A 21,733-nucleotide genomic window follows, 5' to 3' on the forward strand; every position below is an offset into this window, starting at 1 on the left:
GGAACGAGTTTAAAATATTTTGCAAGATTTACTTCAAAACAAACCTCAGTCCCATACTAAATTTCATTAAACGCACTAACTGGCCTTTGAGTCATTTATACTCCTGGTTTGAGCAGTAATTTCATCTTCTTGAGCCCATGATCTCATAAAGACTGGTTATGCAGATGTCTTAAACATTTCTGTTAGGACAGTCCATCTTTATTTTTGATTACTCAGGACAAGAAGAACAAAGCACAGATTCGTGGCATGCTGCCCCTCTGCAGTCATTTGACCTGGTCATTCTAAACACTTCATTCTCTGTGTTGGCTTGAGCATCAGAAGAGCATCCTCAAACATGTTTAGGTTTTGCTTTTTTTGTTTTTTTTATTGTTTAGGTACAAAACGAAACCTATTTTCATATGGGGAAAAAACAAATCGTAAAGCGTTTTAAGAACATATAGTCACTGAGTTTTCGGGAAGCAAGTACTAAAACAATTGCGTCATTACATAGTCCCGCCTCATTCCCATCCAGCTACGCTCGGCCCCACTCCTGGTCTCTTAACACGTTGCGTTTGATTTTCCCAGTGATTGTCTTCGGGAGTTCTTGAACAAATTCCACCTAATTGATAGAAAAACACACCATGAGGCTCTTGGTTTCATTTGTCTCATCCTGGCTGTCAGTGCAGTAGGAGAATCTGGCTAAGTTTGGAGGCTTGGTGTGTCCTGCCAAAAGGAAATAATCTTTTCATCCTTTCTTTGGCCTTCTCTGTCTGCACCTGAGACTACTGCCTTCTACTACATCTGGTTCGGAGAAGAGGCCTTTTTCTTAAAACACGGTTTTTAAGAGCTGGGACCTCAGGAATCTGAGGAATTTAGGGGTGATTAATAGAGTATTCAGAGTTTTCACCTTACACCCTGCCCATAAACTTCTGTCTTTGATTTCTTCTCTTAAGATAATACTGTTCGCCTTTAATCCCAGCACTTGGGAGGCAGAGCCAGGCGGGTCTCTGTGAGTTCAAGGCCAGCCTGGACTACCAAGTGAGTCCCAGGAAAGGCGCAAAGCTACACAGAGAAACCCTGTCTCGAAAAACCAAAAAAAAAAAAAAAAACAAAAAAAAACAAAGATAATACTCTTACCTTCACAACTCTTTTCTGAAAGTCAAAGAATTACCAATTTAGTTATTTTAATGGAGAAAGTGTGAGGATGGTTGGATCAGATCACATTAACTACATATTGGCCCAAATGATGCCAGTGGAGATGAGATGGTCTTGTACTCATCCAGTAGCAGCTGGTACTACTCCAGTGCTGGCAGGCACTGCAGCAACCATCTTTGTCTTTTACATGTGCGTCTTCGTCCTTTGAAGAAAGGTTCAGGAAGAGCGCTCTCTCTCTCTCTCTCTCTCTCTCTCTCTCTCTCTCTCTCTCTGTGTGTGTGTGTGTGTGTGTGTGTGTGTGTGTGTGTGTGTGTGTGCGCGCGCATGTGCGCGCCACCTTTTATGGAGGCTGTGTCTCTTAATCAAACCCAGAGTTCTCAGATATGGCTAGTCTTGCTAGCCAGCTTGCTCTGGTGTTCTACCTCTGCCTTGGCCAGCTTGCTCTGGTGTTCTATTTCTGCCTTCTAAGGCTAGAATTACAGGCAGGTGGGCCAGCATACCCACCCCGCATTTGCATGGGTTCTGGGGTCCTCACACAGCAAGGAGTCATACCCCTAGCCCCTGCAGTGTTGATTTTAAAACTTTTTTTTCTTTTTTAAAAAAATCATTTGTAGTATCCTAAATATAAAACACTTTAAAACAAAAAACTGTCATAGTAAACAAACTGGAAAGGTGTCTTCTAGGATACATAGCAAGTGTAAAGCCGAAACCAGACACAGTCAAAGGTAACTTGCACCTGCCTTTCTTGGGTACTTGTAAGGTGCTGTTGAGTTTTTCACATGATCCTGAAGTTCGGCAGTCAACTTCTCACGGTTGGAGGACTTGAAGGGTGCAGATAACACCACGAACGCTTTCACCACCTGTGGCAGGAAAGCCATCAGCTTGTAAGACACATCAAGGCTTTGGAGCCATTGCTGAACACAGGCAGGACTGTTCCCAGCAGTGCAAACCCCAGAGATGCTGAATGAACTTGGGTACAGATTATAAAGATTACAAAGTGCATCTGGGGAGCTCTTTCCAGAGGAGTGGACTGTGAATGTGGGGAGTGCTGAGTTCTGCTCACTTGATTGTATCTGGCAGTCCTTGATTTGGAGGTAGGCATTTATGCTATGATACTTCTACAGTTAGAGGCATGTTGAGCAGGAAAAAATGGAGATTCTAAAGAGTATGATATGAAGGAGATCTGACAGAGATTCTGGAATTCAGTTGAGATCAGTTACGTTGAAAAGATGAAGATGTGGTGGCAGGAGAAAATACTTTGGAGATTGGAATAGATCCAGAGTGGAGGGGCAAGAAGATGCCATTCAGAATACCCCTGTGGTAGGTCATGATATGTGATGGGGAGGCATAGAAGAAGGTGTGGGGGGGGGGGGTACTGATAGCCACACTGACTCAACATTTTTCTGTTTGCTAAGTCTTCAGAAAACTTCCAGGAGGAAAGGGAGATGTGATTCCTAAATAGACAAATGGGAATTTAGGGGGGACCCTGGGTACAATTTCTGTTCTCATTTCAATAAGAGATGTATTTTGAGCTGTAATAGCTGCATAGGAGATGAGTCTGATGTTTTTGCTTATGCAGTATCTGTTCCCCATGGATCAGCAGTCTCTGAGGTGTCTGAGCAATATTCCCCTCACTACATTCTGGTAGAACTACCAGCACTTACCTTCCTTCAGAACCCTTGACCGGCATATCATCCAGGTCTAGCCAGTTGGCTACACCAATTGCTGAACCACACTGGCTAGAGATGTGGTGGAGTTTACTTGAAACAGTTTTGAAAAGAACTCACTCCTTCCTGGTAGGGTGGGAGGGAGTTATATTTCTTTGTGTCTGGAGCTGATTGCTATGTGATGGGAAGAACTACAGTGAAGGATCTTAGGCAGACAGGGAGACTGAGCCTCCATAACGTCACAGGAATGCTTGGATAAAGCTCGAACCCCTGAATTGAGGGGTGTTTCTGTCATGGGCCACTCAAAGGATCCCAGACTCCTTTGAGATAGAAAACTCCTCTGTAAAGTAGATTTCCTGCATAATGTACTCTCTGATGAGAACTAAAGGAGTGCCCCTGAGTTGGCCTTTGCCATAGACACATGGACAGAACTTGACAATGAAATTGCTGCTTTAGTTCTGACATCCACTCTACCTCTCCTCGGATGGGATCTGGGCTGCTGACCACAGCTGACTCAACGACTGCTGGGTGCTCTATCAGTGCGCTCTCCACTTCAAATGGCCCAATCCGGTACCTGCAGAGGAGAGGAAGCCTTTGATCACCACATTCCCCAAGTAGGAGCTCTCCCACCCTGCCATGCCATCACTTTCTAAGAAAGCAAATGTACAAACCCAGAGGATATAATGACATCATCTGCTCTGCCGACAAACCAGAAATATCCGTCATTGTCCATTACTCCTCTGTCTCCAGTGACATAAAAATTTCTTCTTATTGTGGCATCAGTCTTTTCTGGATTGTCCTACCAATCGAAGATGGCGTTTGGGGGTTAGTCTGGCCAGAACAGACGGGGTGTGACATCCACTGAGGGACTTTCACATCATATTTATAAAAGAAATCAGGGTTTTTATAAAGGGCACTAGAACACAAAGGATCTAAGATCTAAGAGCTACACCTCTCCTGCGAACTCCAGGGCTTGAGAGTAACTTCTCGCTCAGCCGGTCCACCTTTCCTCTCTGAGGACAGCCACTGCCATTGGCTTCTTACATGGAGCATTTGTCTTAACGTTACTCTCAAGACATGGATGTCATTCTCCCCATTTTACAGCTAATGAAACAGACCTGTATTTAACACTTGCCCAAGACATAACAAGGTATGGTGGATATGAAATTTGGGCCCATTTCTGTATTCAGGCATGGCTAGCATGTTCTTCATGCTCATACCACATATTCAGAGAAGAAGCAGAAGGGCCGAGTAGACTCCAGTCTGAGGGCAATTTCCCCTTCTTTGCCAGATGGTAGGACATTTCCATTTTCATCTATAATCTGGAATAAAATAAATAATTTGAGTCTTTACCCCCTTTTTTTCTTTTCATAAAATGAAAGCAGATCATGAATAGTAGTTCAAAGAGGAGAAAACCAAAGCATTTTTTCTTCTTTTTTGAACCAAATGTTTTCTCAACTCACCTGGACATCATAGGGCACTACTCCTTTTCCCATGGAGCCTGGTTTAATTTCTTGTCCTTTGTGATTGGCACAAATTATTCCCTATGAAGAGGACATGCTTTATATAGGTTTATAAATTCTGACAATGAAACAAGATTCAGGTTGGGGGGGCTGGGGAGATGCCCAAGTTAATAAAGCACTTGCCATCAAACTCGAGGACCTGAGTTTTGATCCCCAGAACTCACATAAAAAGCCATGTGTAGTGGTTGTGAGCTTGTAAGCCCAATGCTGGGGAGGTAGAGACAGGCAGATTCCTTGAGATCACTGGCCAGCCAGTCTAATGTAATTGGTGAGTGCTAGGTTCAGTGAGAGAGCCTGTCTCAAAAACAAACAAGCATACAAAAACCATGGAGAGGGCTGGAGAGATGTCCCAGTGTTTAACAACGCATACTGCTCTTCCAGAAAGAAGACCCAAGTTCAGTTCCTAGCATCCATGCCTGACAGCTCACAACTGCTTGTAAGTCTAGCTCCAGGGCATTCAACACCCTTTTCTGGCCTATGTAGACACTGCACTCACCCTCCACTGTTTTGCCTGATTTTCCCAGAAAATCAAGGTCATCTTCTGGGGTGAGCCTCACCCCCAAAATTCTGATCCAGTGATGTTGGGTAGGATCTGAGGATTTGCACTCTACCACATTTCTATGTGGCATCTCTGCTGCTGTTGTGAGAACCATACCTCTTTCTTATTGTTATGGTTTGGACTTTAGAGACAAGGTCTAAAGGTCTTACTATAGTGGAGGGTGACCTTAGATCCATGATGTAGCTGAGACTAGCTTTGAATGTGTGGTCCTCTTGCCTCAGTTGCCTGTGTACTGGAACTGAAGGCATATTCTGCCACACCTAGTTGAGGACCACTCAGCTGTGAACCATGCCTTCTAGGCTCCATTGTATGCACATTGGAATAAATTCTCCTGGAGGCTCTCGGGGCTGGGAAGGTCCTTCTCAGGGCAATGGAAAACCCCATAAGTCCCTAAGTTTGCTGAGATATCACCTATGCATAGAGGAGGGAAAAAAAAGGCCAATAACAGCCCCCTTTTAGCCACACCTAGCTGAGCAATTCACAAATTTGAATACTATTTGCAGCAAGGTATTCTGAGGAATTCCATAAAGATTTGGAGCATGAGTGGAGCACTCAAGGCCTCAGTGGTCAATCCTGGGGCTGAATAAGCCCCATCATACAGCCAGGTCTCCATATACATAGATTCTCTATCCTTAGAAGCTACTAATCAAGGATTTGAAGTATGTGGTTTTAAAAATTGTACCTGCCAGGAGGTGTTGGCACATGTCTTTAATGCCAGCACCCAGGAGGCAGAGGCAGGTGGGTCTCTGAGCTCTGAGTTTGAGGTCAGTCTGGTCTACAGAGGGAGTTCCAAGACAGCCAGGGCTATACAGAGAAACCCTGTCTTGAAAAACCAAAATAAATAAATAAATAAATAAATAAATAAATAAATAAATAAATAAATAAATAAATAAATAAATAGAAAAGCAAAAATTGCACCTGTATTGGGTATATACAAGCATTGCTGTCCTGTTTTTCCCCAATTAACACAGCAGAACAACTATTTAAGCAGTAGTTTCAAATAGTCATTTTGCATTGTATTTGGTACCATACGTAATCTAGCAATTTAAAATATAAAGAAAGATGTGTTTAAGTTCTGTGCAAATCCTGTCCCATTTAATATAAGGAATATGAACATTTGAGGATTTTGGTATCTTCTAGGGTCTGGGGCCCAATCTCCCATGGCCACTGAGGTAAAACTTGTAAACTTAAACTTGGTCCTGCAAATGTACCACTTCAGTCTGTCCGTAGCCTTCGTACAGCTCCAGCCCGGTTTGCACCTTCCACTGTTCCAGCACCTCTGGGTTGAGGGGCTCCCCTCCTGTCACGCAGTGCCGTAGCCCCTTGAATTGGTATCTGGGGAGACAGAGTTGCATGGTCTTTGGGGGAGAACATTTCTTCACAAGTTTAGATGCTCAAGCGACAGAAGAGCTGGGAGAAATGGGTCTTAGAAACATTCAGGACCTAAATATTTTCTGAATACCTCCCATATTGCTGGGTACCTTCTATTTGTGTGGGGCACATGAGTGGCTAACAGAAGGTTCCTGGAGAAACTCATGTTGGCAGGCGGGAGCATAGAAGGGAAAAGGGTAGATAAAAATGCTAATAATAGTACACAGTATTATAATTATGAGATAAATGATATAACACAGATTAGGTGGTGGCTGTGTGATAATAGCTCTAGGAACACTTAGATTTCTCATAAGTCCTATTCCACAGAACAGGGGAGCCTAGAGAGACTAAAGAAATTGTAAAAGCCTCCCCAGTAATAGAGCATCAAGTAGGACGCTCTGCACTGTGAACCAATTCAGGCGGATTGCCCAAGCATGCCATCCACACTGATCCTTGTCACAGAGTCATAAGTGAAATTAACGGGGCTTAGCGAGGCCAAGTAAGCAAGTAGCAAAGCCCAGCTTGCTTGACTTTTGATCTTTTGTTTTTAACTAGTGGTCTATTGGATCAGACAAGAAAATGTGGGACAGTCTGACTCTCATACACAGTGGGGCCTCAAACAAGCAGGGAGCTATGTGGGCAAAATGTACCTCGTGTCTTCAAGTAACCCCTATATAGCTTTGCCTTATACTTGAAATGTCAGGCAAGATGTTCACATTGATAGCCACAAGGAGGTGACTCTGACAGGAAAAGAAGGGACGTCTCTCCATGTCACATATATATGTGCATGCTCCTATAGGTGTGGGTGTATGTGTGTGTTCAGATGCCCATGTCTGTGTAGGTCAGAAGGCAACCTCAGGTGTGATTCCACAAGTACCATCACATTGTTTTCTGTGTTTTTTTTTCTTTTTTTTTGAGATAAGGACTCTCCCTGGCCTCAAACTCCTCAAGCAAGCTATTCTGGCTTGCCAGTGAGCCCCAGGAATCTGTTTGTCTTTGTCTTCCCAGTGTTAGATTACAAATGCACACTACCACACCTGAATGTTCACGTGGTCCTGGGGGTCAAACTCGGGTCCTCATACTTGAGTGACAAGTATGTGACTGATTGAACTATCTCCCCAGCCCTTCCCCTGGATCCTAAGCTGCCATATGATTTTGTCCCCACAAGGTACCAATAACATCTTGGGACATTTTGATTATCATGAATGAAGGAAAAGGGGAGCACGATGCTACTGGCCTCTGCTCAGTATCACGCAGTGCACAGAATAGCTCCAGACACAGTGTTAACTGGTCCAGATGTTAATACTCTGAGATTCAGACTCCTGGGCCACCCTGTGCTACCACAGGGAAGCTCTGCAATGTTGGATGACAGCTTCCGCTTGTGCTTCAGATGGAGAGTTCTGTCCAGTACCTCTTAAGGTCCTTTTGTACGAGCATCCGGTACACAGTAGGAGCACTGCACAGGGTCGTGATGGGATAAGTGGTAAGTGTCTGGATGACAGAAAGACAGACATGTCAGGAGTGATCAGCTAGAGGTCATGGCTAGAGATGACACTTTATAACCTTTCTTTTCCATTTCTGCCTGCTAATCACACGGAATAAGAAAGTCAATATTCACCAGCTGTCATTAGCAACATGTTTGGGGGTTTCTAGTTAATAGAAAGAGAAATGCATACAATCTATAAAAAGGCCTACACTGTCAAATTCAATAGGTGAATTGCTGAGTTGGAGAACAATCCACAATATGAACTGGTCTACTCGACTTCAGAACTTCACATGGTGAACTCACACCCATTTCTACTCATGTGTCTGTGTTGCACTGAGCTAGTCTACCAGGACCTTTCCACACCATTCCTGTGAAGGACAGCCACCTTCAGAGAACACTGAGCAAGTCCAGAAACAGGCACTTTAGAGGGGCGTAAATTTTGCCGGGCTTACTGCACCTCTAGTTCCTTAGGTCGGCCCTTTAAGTCTAGCGAAACTATCATGCTTCAGAGGAGCCCTAAACGGCGGAGCCGGCTCCACTGCATCGTTCACTGTGTTCACGGTTGGTATCAAACATAAGCATTCTGGACAATGCTGTCCTCGTGTGTGCAGGCCAGCTGCACTGTCATAATGTCGAGAATAACTCCTAATTCATAAAGTGGCCTTTTTCTCTGTGCACCTGCTTCAGAGGCTTTAACATTTTAGTAAGTGCAATGTATACGTCTCAGAATAACACAAGTCCTCTAGAGATTTTCACAACTATATTATCTTTATAAAATTGAAAAATGCTCTTGTTTTGCAAAAGAAGTCTTGAAATTGTGGAGTAAACAGTTCTTTTTCAGGACACTTGTTAAACTTGATGCAGAGAGCCCCCTTCCTTTATCTCACTATATTTCTCTTAAGGCCTTCCAATCTATCTTGTTAGACCAGGTAGTAAAAAAATAAATAAATAATCACAGATTGAACACAGCTTTTATTCACACACGGGTGTGATGCTTTATAAATGCTACGGATTTCATAAAGACTAACTGATATTTTTACTATTGAATGTAATTGGCTTTAATCATGTTTTCACCAGGCCAAAGCTGTCAGATATTTTTATTAGTATATAAATTAGCTTCGTTTTTAATGAATTGTGAAATTACATATATATCAAAGAATTATTTTAAGATAAATTCTTTATGATTTATTGTCAGTAAAGTTGTATTTGTATAGCTGGGGGGTTACATTCTTGGGTGAAAAAAGATCACAGTGGCAATGTTTAAAGAGCCCTGATTTATGGAGTATAATATATATTTATATATATATATATATATATATATATATATATATATGTTGCATACAACCAAATCAAGGCAATTAGCATGTGAATATCCCCAAATATAATCACCTCTGTGTGTTGGGACTATCTTACCTTCTAGTTCTTTTGAAATGTGGTGTAGACTACAGTTAGCTTGCTGTGCTATTAGATATCTTAATGTAGCCATGTCTGGTGGAAGACATGCATATCTGGTTTGCAGGAGTATTGGGGTCTATGAATTACAATGAGGAACACAGGATGGGGAAAGAGAGGGGATTGGAAAGGACTGCTGTAAGAGAAAGGCAACCTCCTGAGGTCAGCTATTGCCCTTTTTTCATTAGATCAGAAACAAAGTATGTTTAAACTTGAGCCTTCTGTTATTTAGAAATATGCTCCTAAGCTGCCATGACTTATCCACACATGTGAACCCTGAGTGATTTGCAGCTGTAGCCTCTGAGAGTGTGAGCCCCTCCACTCACAAGCCTTCCTAAGTCAACTCCCTGAGACTTTGCTTTTTTAAAAAAACAAAACAAAACCATGATTTCCAGAACCTTGAGAAGCCCTGGAGCCTGAGGAATCCCTTCCTTATGGGTTTGTGGGATCAAGACTTACATCTAGGAAGGTATCAGTGTCGAACTGGGCCATCCGGTGCACAAAGACACAGGCACCTTGAAGCCACGTAGAAAACACGCTACCAATGGCAGCCTTGATCCAGCCAGTGTCTGACATGTTCCACATGATATCTGAGGGTGTCAAGTCCAGCCAATACCTACATACAGAGAAGCAGCAGAATAGAGTAAAAACAAACATAAAACTGGTAAGCAAACACTCGTGTTTCTGAGGAGTAGCCTTGCCCTGCACCACAGTGGAAGCAAGTCTCAGAGCACATGCAGAGTTGTGCATGTCCTGCTCTTTAGAAGGACTTCCTGAACCTTACGTCATCTGGGAGTAGAATGGGGGCTGGATTTGGTGTACTGGGGACTGGGTTTTGTCCATCACTATAACAAATATTTAATGAGCAACTATTATTAGAAGGTACTGTTATCATGAAGCACACAGACAGATCTCTACTTTTATTTTAGGGAAGCAGAGTAGGAACAAACACACAATAATGTGAACTAAGTATGTAAATGTTATAGGAGAGGTAGATAAGATATTTATTTTAAAGTGCTGTGATAACATCCTCTGACAGAAGGAGGATTAATTTAAATTTTGCTCACAGTTCCAGGGTAGACTCCACCATGCTGGGGAAATCCTGGCAGTAGGAGCCTGAGGGAGCTGCTAACACGTTGTTGACAGTCAGGAAGCAGAACCTGACAAATGCTTGTGCTCAGCTCACTTTCAGTCCAGGACTCCAGCCCAGGGAATGGTGACACCCACGGTGGGCAGGTCTTACCATCTCAGTGAACCTAATCAAGATGGCAATCCCCTAGGCATATCAGAAGATAATCCTTGGGTATTCTAGATCTTATGGCTTGATGATTGAGATTGATCATTGAATGCTTTAAGTATAAGGAAAATTAAATAGAGCAATGTAACAGTTTTAGGTAGATTTATTTTTAAAGACCCTTCTGGGTAGGTAAATTCACCTGGCAATAAGGAGAGGATGGCAGACATGCTAGGCATCAAGCACCAATCCTAAATTCTTGCTTGATCAGTTAATTAGATGGCACCATTTACCTAGGGTGGGACAGGGGCACTGAGAGTTCTGTTAGAGATACCAAAATAGCCATTCAAAGAGAGGTGTTCCAATGACAGTTGGACACCCACACTGACAGCCTGGGAAACTGAATACAAAACAAAGAAGTGGGTGTGGTGGTGCACTCCTGCGATACCAAATTTGGGGGTGGGGAGAGGAGGATTGCTGAAAATTTGAGGTCAGTTTAGAGTACATAGGGATTTACAGTACAGAGCCAGTCACAGTGTGAGACCTAGCTGCAAACAAAATAAGAATAAAACCATAGGTTTTTTTCTTCCTACCTTCCACAAAGGGTATACCCAATGCCAAGGCTGCTCTGTGAGTGCTGAGCCATCTTGGGGGAGCCTGTGGTCCCACTGGTGAAGTAAATGGCCATTGGGTCTTGACTTCCTGTCTCCACACAGCTGTGCTCTTCAGAAGCCGATCTGCAGGTGAACCCCAAGATAGAGGCTGAAGACAGACCAGTCGACTCTGCTATTGTTCTGCTCTCACTTCCCCCTTACCACAGGGGAGTCATGGACTAAACCTACCACAAAGCTTCCCTGAGCAGAAACTCCCAGGAAATCTTTGAGGGACTCTAAAGATCAGGGCAAAGATTCAACAACATAAGTTCTCGTTTGTAAGCTCATTTAATGGTAGGCCAAATACACAGCCAAAGGGAACTCACAAAGTCAGAAATGAAAGCACATACACTTTGTTTCAACGTCTTTGTAATTTATTTAAAAAATTTAAAAATAGCATTGAATCTTTGTAAATTGATACCATTTCAAGGGTTGGGGCTTAGAGGAAGAACTTTAGACTCAAAAGCCAAATACATTGAGACCAAACTTTAAAAAGTTTTTGTTGTTCAGAATCTTCAATATCTCTGATAGAACAAGCTAGTAGTTAACCAAATAGCTATCCTCTCTTTTCTCTGAACTAATAAAAGTCTGGTTTTGTTCAGGCACTAGGTAGCCAGGTGCTTCAGGGAAACTGCCTCCTCAGTTAGCCATAGTTAAGCAAGCCAACCAGGATCATTCTTTTCCTTCCCAGTGGCTGGTTTAGGAATGGGCCTGGGAGAATTATAGCCAATAGATGCAAAGCCCTACTTTTAGGAGACATTTGCTTGCTTTGAAAAAAGAGTCATGAGGGCTGGGAAGATGGCTCATGAGGACCAGAGTTTGGATACCAGCACCTATGTAAATGCCAGGCTGGTGTGGTGGCCCATTTGTGATCCATGGCTTGGAAGGTGGAGACAGGAGCTTTAGATCAAGTTAGCTACCCAGAATAGTGCCATTGATGGGCTCTGGGTTCAACAAGAGAGTGAGTAAGGTAATAAGAGAGTGTGTAAGGTGATGAGAGAGATTGAGGAAGACGTCTGATGTCAGCCCCAGGCCTTTACATGCAAGCATGTACATGTGGACTCTCACATACACATGTGCCCATATGCATGGGAACACACACACACACACACACACACACACACACACGCACACACAAACACACATCATGCATATATCTTTATGAGATAAAAAAGAGAATAATGGAGACAGGATACCACTGTCCATCTCCCATTCCATTCCTCCTGTCTCACAGCCCATGAATACTGTGTATGTATAGAATGTATACAATGTTTATGTCTGGAACTCTCTCAGTCATGCTGGCATCATACCAAAAATGAGACAATGAAAGACAGCTAAATTGGGGTCCATGCTAGCCAATTAGGCAATCCTCAATACTGTTCGGGTCATCAGTACTTGGATTACTAAGGTGGAAAGCATTCATTTTAGGTGATAGCAATCTGTGTAAGGCTGTGTAGACAGCTCTCCAGCCCCTCCTATCCCTGCACAAACACGCCATCCCTGCACTGAAGGATGGAGCAGTGGTCCTCCATCTTTAAATGTGGGTGAGACTTACGACTTAACCTGTGTGCCAAACAGTGTGCCAGGGATTCTGGGACTTCTTCATCTTGCAAAGGTATCACAGTTGTTTTTCCTGTCCTTGGAGACCAGAGGACTCAGCCCTAGATGATGTTCAGATTGTCTTGCTTGACAGAGGGGCCACATGAATGGAACTCAGGTGCCTCTGCTGTCAGTCAGCACCAATAGCTTAGGAATAAACCTGTTCTCTGATATTCTGACCTCATCCAACTGACGTGACACAGAGACCAGCTGCCTTTGGTGAACCGTGCAAGAACTTCTGACTCACAGAATATAAGCAAATAAAATGTTACTTTTGTTTTTACATCAGTAAGTATTGGATAGGCTGTTAGTCAGTGATGGATAACTGATACAATATTTCAGATTTTTTCACACACACACACACACACACACACACACACACACACACACACACACTTCACCATGTAGCCCCTGGCTGGCCTGGAACTCACTATATAGACCGGTCTGGCCTCAAACTCATACATATCTGCTTGCCTCTGCCTCCTGAGTGCTGAGATTAAAGGCATGCATCACCATGCCCTGCCTCATGAATTATATTTTTAATTTACCTTTTGGAAAAATTCCAAGTAAAAGGTTTCATTTCAATGAATTTCATTTTATATTATCATTTTGTTTTTGAGGCATTGTCTATAGAGCCAAGGCTGGCTGAAAACTGTGCATTTGAAGATGATGTTAAATTTACTCCTGCCTCCACTTCTCGAGTGCTGACATTACACACACATGCTACCCTACCCAGATTACAAGGCATTGGAGAAGTTCAGGGCTTCACCCATGTTAGGCAAACTCCATCATCTGGGTTATATCTCTAGTCCTCAGCTAATTTTAATGATGAAGGATGCCATCGGAACTGTAGAGACGTAATAAACATATTCAGGCCACAATGTCAAAAATAGTTTCACCAAGTATTGAGATACTTTTGGTAACTCTCTTTCTTCAAAATGGAAAAAGATTACTGAATTTTTTCTTTCAGTACAAATATTGGGTGAAGTTGGATGTTGTGGGTTCCAGAGTGGGGAGATTATGTTACTTTATCTAACATCCTAGGTTAGGGGACATCTCTTGTCTCTGGACAGTTCTCAATTCAGTAAGGAAACCTACTAATACAAAGCTTTTATTATGTGTTTACTTTTTCTAGAAGCAGAGACATTAGGATCTCTGAGAGGCAGGAAGATGCGCAGGGGTTACAATGAGGTCTGCTTTTCTCTCCTCTGAGTTCAGAGCTCTGGAGTTTCAGAGCCGACTCTTTCCTGGTAACTTCCAGATTTTTATCTTTATACCTGAGACTCACATGTTCTCCACCTGTTAGACATCTGGATAATCTTAGATTCCTGATCTGATTTGGCTAGCCGTTAACTTACTTGAAAAAATTTGTATATGGCTGCTTTACCTACATGCAGGTCTGTGCACTACATGCATGTAGACCCATGGAAACTAGAAGTGGGCATTGCAACTGAGCTTACAGATGGTTGTGAGCTGCCATGTGGGTGCTGGGAATCAAACCTGGGTCCTCTGAAAGAGTGGTCAGTGCTCTTAACTGCTGAGCCATCTCTCCAGCTCTCCTAAACCTGAACTTACTATCTTATAGCTGTCTCTGCTGGCTCTCTTCCCTCCCTTTCCCCCTCCCTCTCTCCTTCCTTCCTTCCTTCCTTCCTTCCTTCCTTCCTTCCTTCCTTCCTTCTTTCCTTCCTTCCTTCCTTCCTTCCTCCCTCCCTCCCTCCCTCCCTCCCTCCCTCCCTCTCTCTCTCTCTCTCTCTCTCTCTCTCTCTCTCTCTCTTTCTTTTTTTTGATAGTGCTTGTTGTGTCGCTTAAACTGGCTTCTAAGGTCTGCCTTCTCCTACACTGACCTCCTGAATATACTCCACACCTGCTTTTAGTTTCCGTTTTTGTGGTGTTGGGAATGGAGCCTGAGGCCTTGTCATTCTAGGCAAGCACTGTGCATTGCCAGTCTCATCGTCCTCCAAACGACCGTTCCCCAGCCACCCTGTCTCCCCACACAAAGTCAACCAGCCCCACATCTGCTCCCTTCATCCTCTATGTGAACCCAGCCTTCCAGCACAATTGCGATTACTGCGCTATTTGTTCTTGGCATTATGCTGAGCATGTCTGTGGTAGTTTGAATGTAACTGGCTCCCATAAGCTCAGAGGGAGTGGCATTATTAGGAGGTATGGCTTTGTTGGAGTAGGTGTAGTCTTGTTGGAGGAAGTGTGTCACTGTGGGGGGCAAGCTTTGAGGTCTCATATGCTCAAGATAACTGCCCAGTGTCACTGACCACTTCCTGTTGCCTGCAAGATGTAGGACTGTCAGTTACTTCTCCAGCACCATGTCTGCCCGTTTGCCGCCATGTCCCACCATGACGATAATAGACTGAATCTCTAAACTGTAGGCTGCCACCCCACTTCAATGTTTTTCTTTATAAGAGTTGCTGTGGTCATGGTGTCTCTTCACAGCAATGGAAACCCTAGCTAAGACAATGTCATATTACCTTATCCCATTTGTCTTTTCTGCAACCCCATACTGTCATTATCCTGATTTCATAGATTAAGAAATTTCATTTAACTTATCTGGATTCAAAACTTACAAAAAATACGAACTGCATTTTTTAAAAATTTTTTACAAATCACCAGCCACTTAAATAAGTATAATGCTATCAATGAACATTTTTTTCTCATTTTTTAAAAAACTTAGGAGATGCTTTCTCATAGCTTATTTTATCCTCAACTATCATTAGATGTTTGCAGTACAAAATATCCCCGTTTTACATAGGAAGAAAACCGAGGTTATGCAATCTGTTTGTTCAATTGATTATTAATATTCCTTCAGCACCCAGCTATGTGTTGTTAGGTGTTGAAGATAAAGGTATCAACCAAATGTGCAGCAAAGTTTTGTCTTCCTTTGAGCATATAATTTAGGACAGGAGCTGTAATGTTTTCTGCAAAGGGCCAGATGGCAGACATTTTAGGCTCTGTGTGTAATAAGGTCTCTATTGCAACTGCCCAAATTTGCTCTCATTACATGAAAGCAGCCACAGACAATAAAACAAAACGAGCACTCCTGTGTGCCAATAAAACTTTATTTACAAAGCCAAATGGTGGAACAGATAAAACTAAATCTATGAGAACAAAAGACTAGTCTGATCACTCAGAGGGACTGGCGATGTGAAGAAACAGTGGTGTGAAGGGAAAAGAGCCTATGACTCTCATCTAGTTGGTCAGGGGCAGCAACACTTAATGATAAAACATTTTAACTGAAACGGGACAAGAAGGAACAACTATGAAAAGGACTAGGAAAGAGCATCCCAGGCAGGAGAAACAGCCAGTGCAAAGGCCCTGAGCTAGAGCATGTCCAAGGAATAAAAGGAAGACTGGTAATAGCTGTGACCCAGGAGCTGGGCAAAGGCCTTTGCACACTCATCACTGGCCACAGAGGAAACAGGAAAGTCAGGGCAGAGCTGTATTTCTTCCTTCTGCCAGTAAATCATTTAGTAAATGATTCTTTTGGGGGCTGGGGAGATGGTTCTGTATTTAAGAGCACTTGTTATTGCAGAGGATCCAGGTTCAATTCCTGGCACCCATATGGCAGCTTACAACTATCTGTAACTCCAGAAGATCAAACGCCCTCTTTTGGCCTCTGTGGGCACTGCATGCATGTGGTGCACAGACTTACGTGTAGACAAAACACACGTACACTTAAAAAAATTCTTTTTTTGGGAAGGAACCTATATCAGCTCAGGATACTGCTGAGTCATTGGACAAGCAGATTCAGTGCTGTTGCTAGTGCCTCCCACCCCAAATACTCACAGAAGTAACTCCTGAAAGCTGAGCCATCCGTTCCAGCGGTGTGGAGACACCAAGAGTTTAGTCTTCAGGTTGGGACACTCTGACACAATGGAGTCCACTGCAGGGGCCACCTCCTCACTGGCCACAATACACTTGGCCTTGGATGCTTGCAGCCGGTAGAGGATGTCTTTTCTGGTCAATTGCGTCGTTCCTGGCATGAAGACAAGCCCTGAAACATAAAGCAATTCCTGAGCTAACAGCTCTGGAGTCCATGGGGGAAATGTGGGCCTTGCACCTGGGTGGGGAAGAACTTCAGCCCTCAGGCACCCATGCCTTGATTCCCTGGGACACTCCACAGGCTGCTGGCATGTGGGATCATTAGAGCTCTGGCTGTGGAGTCTGACAGGCCTTGGGTCTAGTCCTGGCCTTGCAACTTAGTCTCTCTGGCCTTCCCTTCTTTACTGTAACATGGGGATAATGACAGCTTCTGGTTCATAATGATGGGCTAATCCTAAGAGCCATTTTAATGTCATGTTTGATGTGATTATGCAACGGTTATGTAACATTTAATCCTCATGTTACATTTTATGACATATTTTTCATGAACATTATCTTATTCAATCTTTTCAACCAAGGTGAGTTTTGCAAGATAATCCACTGTGAATGGGAGGAGAAAATAATAGAAATTTCAAAGGTACTGAGACACTAGAATTCTTTTCATGTGCCATCTCCTTTTTGCAAATGTTTTATAATATACATACTACATCAGTGCAACAGAACAGAATGAAAAACTGTATGCAGATGCAAAAATGCCTGCCCATTGTTTTTTGATAGATTGTATAACCCCGGATGCTTAGAGATGACTTTTCAAAAACTTAAAAAAGATATATTTATGTATCTATTATTTGAGTGTGTGCGTGCATGTGCATGTGTGTGTTTTGTATGGAGGTCAAATGGTACCTTTGTGGACTTGGTTCTTTCCTTCTCTTTGTGGGTCCTGGGAATTGAACTCCTGAAGCTAAGCTTGTGCAGTCAGCACCGTTACTAACCGAGCCATCTCGATAACCCATGACAACTGTTCAAAGCAGCCCAGGTAGGCGCATTCAGACTTTGGTGATAGCTGGTGAGTGGCAAAACCAGCCTGCAGATCTCTGATGTAAAGGTCTGGTACCACCAAGATTTGCTTAGATGACTAGGGTAACACTTAATTTGTCCCACTTCATTCTACACACTAGCCAGAGACAGGTTTTCAGAGCTCCTCACAAGTAGAACACATGGGGGCAGGATTAGATGTAAGGCCGAGAGAAGGTGGTTTGACTCTCCAGAGTGACCCCGTGGGAAGACAATGGCATGCAGAACACGGCAGTAGCCACCACCTCACTGAGCACATATCACATGCCAGTGGATGATAACTCACCCAAGGGTCACGAAGTCAGTCAGTGGCAAAGCCATAAGACATTTCCATTATTCCCAAGACCTGTTCTGTATAGCTATATATTCCTTGCTGAGTATTCTGAAATCAACGAAATAGGAAGTTGTGTGTGTGTGTGGGGGGGGGGCCCTCATGCTATGGTGTGCATGTGGACAGAGGACAACTTTCGTGAAGTCAGTGCTCTCCTTTCACCTTTAGGTAGGTCCCAGGGATTAGACTCGGGTTTCTCGGTTTGCGTAGCAAGCACCTTTACCTGCATCTTTACCTTTATCTTGCCATCCCGAGGCTATTTTACCAAATATATTTCAACTGATTAAGCTTTTATTCTCTTAAGAAAACTCATTAGAGCACCCCAGAATGATCAATCAACATAAAAATATAAAATGGTTTCTCTTACAAATTATTTGCTCTTACTGATTCACGAGTATAGTCTCCTTGGTGGATTTGTGAATCTATTCAATGGCTAGTTTACCACCTTGGGAGTCGGGGCAGGTATTGTCCATTCTGCTAGTGGATTTCAGACAGCAAATATTTGCTGGACGGCAAGTGTCTTAGGCTTTCTTGGGTATGCCTTGAAGCAAATCAAAACAGTTTGCCAGGTGGTGAGTGCAAGCAGTTTAAAAAATTCACATAAATAATTTGACATCCTGGGGAGAAAACAGGTCCATAGTTGCTTTTCTTCATTTAATGAACTGTTTTTTTTAAAACACTAGCTTGTTTAAACACTCATGGATTTCATAATTTAAATAAGTTATATCAAGTAATAAAATATTAAGTGCATATTTTATGACAGATAAAACTGCTCTTAATCTTCTTCCAACTACGGTTGTTTTCTCATTTGTGTCTCCTTTTTATATAGTGAATGCAAATATTTTTATATTTCTGTTGTCCTCTATTTTATTAGCAGCAAGAGTATCTTAAATCCTACAAAATTCTCCTGATTATATTAATATTGTTAGGTAATCATTAGTATAAATTGTCTTTTAAGTGCTACCCCGTCAGGACCAGACATTCAAGCAGCAGTCAGCACCTCAACTAAACTTACATCTTAGTAGGCTACAAATTATTTAATCATTTTTATTCAAGTTGTCTCCATTTCTGTATGATTTTTAATAATATTGCACAAACATCTTTCTGTTCTCTGTAGCAGTCTGTCCTTAGGCATCCTCATTTATTTTAGTTGGTGTCTGAAGATCAGTGGTGTTTTTTAGAGTGATTAGAGAATTCTTTAGTAGAGGACCCGCTGGGTGTGTTAGATTCTGTTGACTGCAGGATTGATCTTGGTCTCAGTCAGTAAGTTTGCTGCAGAGCAAAGAATTCTGTTTACCCAACAAGGGGAACCTGCAGTCTGTGACTTATCGACCCCTGTCAGAAAGTACAAGTTTTTACTTGGGGTGCATTATATTACTACTTTGAGGAAAATGTGTAATTGGATATATCAATTCTTTGGACTGGATGTTTTTCCAACTTGGACCCAGAGTACTTTATATTCTTACAAGTTTTTGCATCCCCAAATACTTGCTTTTCTTTTTTCTTTTCATGTGGCAGAGAATCCAGATACACACTCAGAAGAGAGAACTCTGGGCTGTGGGCACAGCACTCTGCACTGTAAAGAAGTGCTGACATTCACATTTGCTTCTGTAGAGCTTTGTGTCTAACTCTGAATAGTGTAACTCACGCTTTCATTTTTAACTTGTGTGTGTGTGAGTGTATAGGTATGAGCCTGGAACTTTCTGTTTTGACTAGATGTGGCTAGCTAGTGAGCCCTGGGGATGTGCCTGTCTCTGCCCCACAGTGCTGGCATTATAGACACCTCTCTATGCCAAATTTTTGTGTTTGCACAAGCACTTTGCCTGCTGAGCTATCTCCCCAGATCCCTAATAGTGAAACCTTCAAGTGGTGTGACTTTTGGCAAATGCCTTAACAAATGGTTATCACAATAATACCAATTTCTTTCTTAAGGCTGTTATTATTATTACACCATGATTGCTCTTAATTTTAACTTTTCTTTTTCTACTTTCTTTAAGGGTAGCTTTAGTCAAAGCTGGAATCTCAGAAAATTCTCAAGTTTTGGTCTCTGTGTTTTACAACTGTGACATTTGTGATACTGACCTGTTCTCATGCAAGCCACATTGATGAGCCACCATTCAGGGATGCGGGGCAGAATCACAGCCACCCGGTCTCCTCTTTGCAGGCCGCAGGGCTTGGTGAGCACGTTAGCAGCCTTTCGGGACAAGGAACCCAGTTCTTGGAAGCTCCATTTCACTTCGTCTCCTTGGCCGTTCACCCACCACAAGGCGGGGTTGGCTGGCCTCTCTCCAGACTGGCCAGGACACATGGGGAGAAGAAAGTAATGTGCCATGGTTTGGAGATGTCACCCAAAGACACATGTGTTAAAAGGTATGGTCCCTAAAGACCCCGATGTTAAAAGGGGTGGTCCCTATCCTGTGGCTCTAGAGCTTAGTGGAAGGAAGAGAATAATCAAACCCCAGGCCCTCCCCCCTCCCGCCTCAGCTGCCCTGGAGTGAGCAGCCTTCCTTCCCAGGCACTTTCCCTGCGACAACCAAGGCTGCCACAGGGCTAACTGAGCATACATTGAAATCTCTGCACTCAGGAACCAAAAGAAATCTCTCTTCACTTTAAGTTGAGCATCTTAAGTATTTTGTCACAGTAATGGAAAGCTGCCAGATTCAGCAGGCAGATTCTGATATCTGCCACCACTCCTTCTCCACACCTGCTCCCCAGTGTGCCTGCAGAAGACACACTCTTCGGCACTTCAACCATTCAACCATCTTGGAAACACACCCCTTCAGGGGGCTTGCCCTTTTTTTTTTTTTTTTTTTTTTTTTTTTTTTTTTTTTTTTGGTTTTTCGAGACAGGGTTTCTCTGTGTAGCTTTGCGCCTTTCCTGGAACTCGCTTTGGAGACCAGGCTGGCCTCGAACTCACAAAGATCCGCCTGGCTCTGCCTCCCGAGTGCTGGGATTAAAGGCGTGCGCCACCACCGCCCGGCTGGTTTGCCCTTTTTCAACAGGGAAGGAGCATGTTTTCAAGGTTGAGTTAATCTGACCCCATCTCCCTGGACTTTGAGTTGTACGAGAGGAACAAAAAGATAGACACTGGTCGGAACGAAGCGTGTATACAGGCTCTTGGTACTGGTAAGTCCCCATGGAGCCATCCTCGTTCCTGCCCTTGCTGAGACAAAGAATCGATTTGAGCCTGACAGGTGAGAACTTGACACAGTGAGAGGACATGGCAGACAGAGCAACAGGATCAGTGGAGACCTACTGCTGTCTTGTACCTTCTCCTTTTGGGACCACTGGTCCAGCACGTCTGCAGCAAAGTTAAAGTTCTTGGGTAATGGCTTCTCACAACGATTTATGGCTTCAAAGTCAGCAAGCGTCAGAGGCGTCCAGAGCTGGGGGTCTCTGTGGAAGTGCCGGCCGGCTGGCTTGGCAAGCCAGATAAATCTAAGTCTCTGATAGTGGAGGAGAACCTTCATGATTGCCAGAGGACTTTATCTTCAGATAGGAAGTGGAGATGCCTGTGGGGACAGTGAGTGGGGAGTGTCAGCTGGGGATTGGGATGTGGATTCCTAAAGAATGCTCCATCCTCATATAGCTCCCGTCACTACTAGACACTGATTGGTGTCACCCCTACTGAATGCTTCTTCATTCTGCCTGTGGCCAGTTTAGCCCTAAGAACCTGGACAACTGTAAAGTTGTCAAACTCTCAATTTCTGCCCCTGTCTTCTCTCCAAGGAAACCACGAAGGGAATATTTGCAGTTTGGATTGGCTTCCAAGGTTGTCGCCCTGTTCCCCTCCTCCCTGCACCCCCCATCAACCCA

The 21,733-nt window shown here is 43.4% G+C and overlaps 1 protein-coding gene across 1 annotated transcript; it reads right to left on the reverse strand.

Moving 5' to 3' along the window:
• Positions 1–206: 206 nt before the first annotated feature.
• Positions 207–21,417, reverse strand: Acsm4 (acyl-CoA synthetase medium chain family member 4). Its single transcript, XM_052763366.1, has 13 exons — positions 21,187–21,417; positions 20,000–20,210; positions 16,477–16,684; positions 11,020–11,163; positions 9,652–9,808; positions 7,666–7,745; positions 6,095–6,218; positions 4,265–4,345; positions 4,022–4,123; positions 3,473–3,600; positions 3,276–3,375; positions 1,875–1,994; positions 207–598 (listed from the first exon to the last, which is right to left on the reverse strand). The coding sequence occupies exons 1-13, from the start codon at positions 21,385–21,387 to the stop codon at positions 512–514; spliced, it is 1,743 nt and encodes a 580-aa protein (XP_052619326.1). The 5' UTR covers positions 21,388–21,417; the 3' UTR covers positions 207–511.
• Between the last annotated feature and the right edge of the window lie 316 nt (positions 21,418–21,733).

Source organism: Peromyscus californicus, unplaced genomic scaffold (genome assembly GCF_007827085.1).
Source record: "Peromyscus californicus insignis strain IS unplaced genomic scaffold, ASM782708v3 Scaffold_4__1_contigs__length_199733344, whole genome shotgun sequence".
Lineage (NCBI taxonomy): Eukaryota > Metazoa > Chordata > Mammalia > Rodentia > Cricetidae > Peromyscus > Peromyscus californicus.

What these genes read in the sequence shown, in the direction of transcription:
- Acsm4 (XM_052763366.1), bottom strand. Translation starts at nt 21,387, where the DNA reads ATGAAGGTTCTCCTCCACTATCAGAGACTTAGATTTATCTGGCTTGCC. An exon ending in AGTGGTCCCAAAAGGAGAAG is followed by an intron (nt 20,211 to 21,186) that starts GTACAAGACAGC and finishes TGTCCTGGCCAG; the next exon opens with TCTGGAGAGAGGCCAGCCAA. An exon ending in GATGTCATTATATCCTCTGG is followed by an intron (nt 3,376 to 3,472) that starts GTTTGTACATTT and finishes TCTCCTCTGCAG; the next exon opens with GTACCGGATTGGGCCATTTG.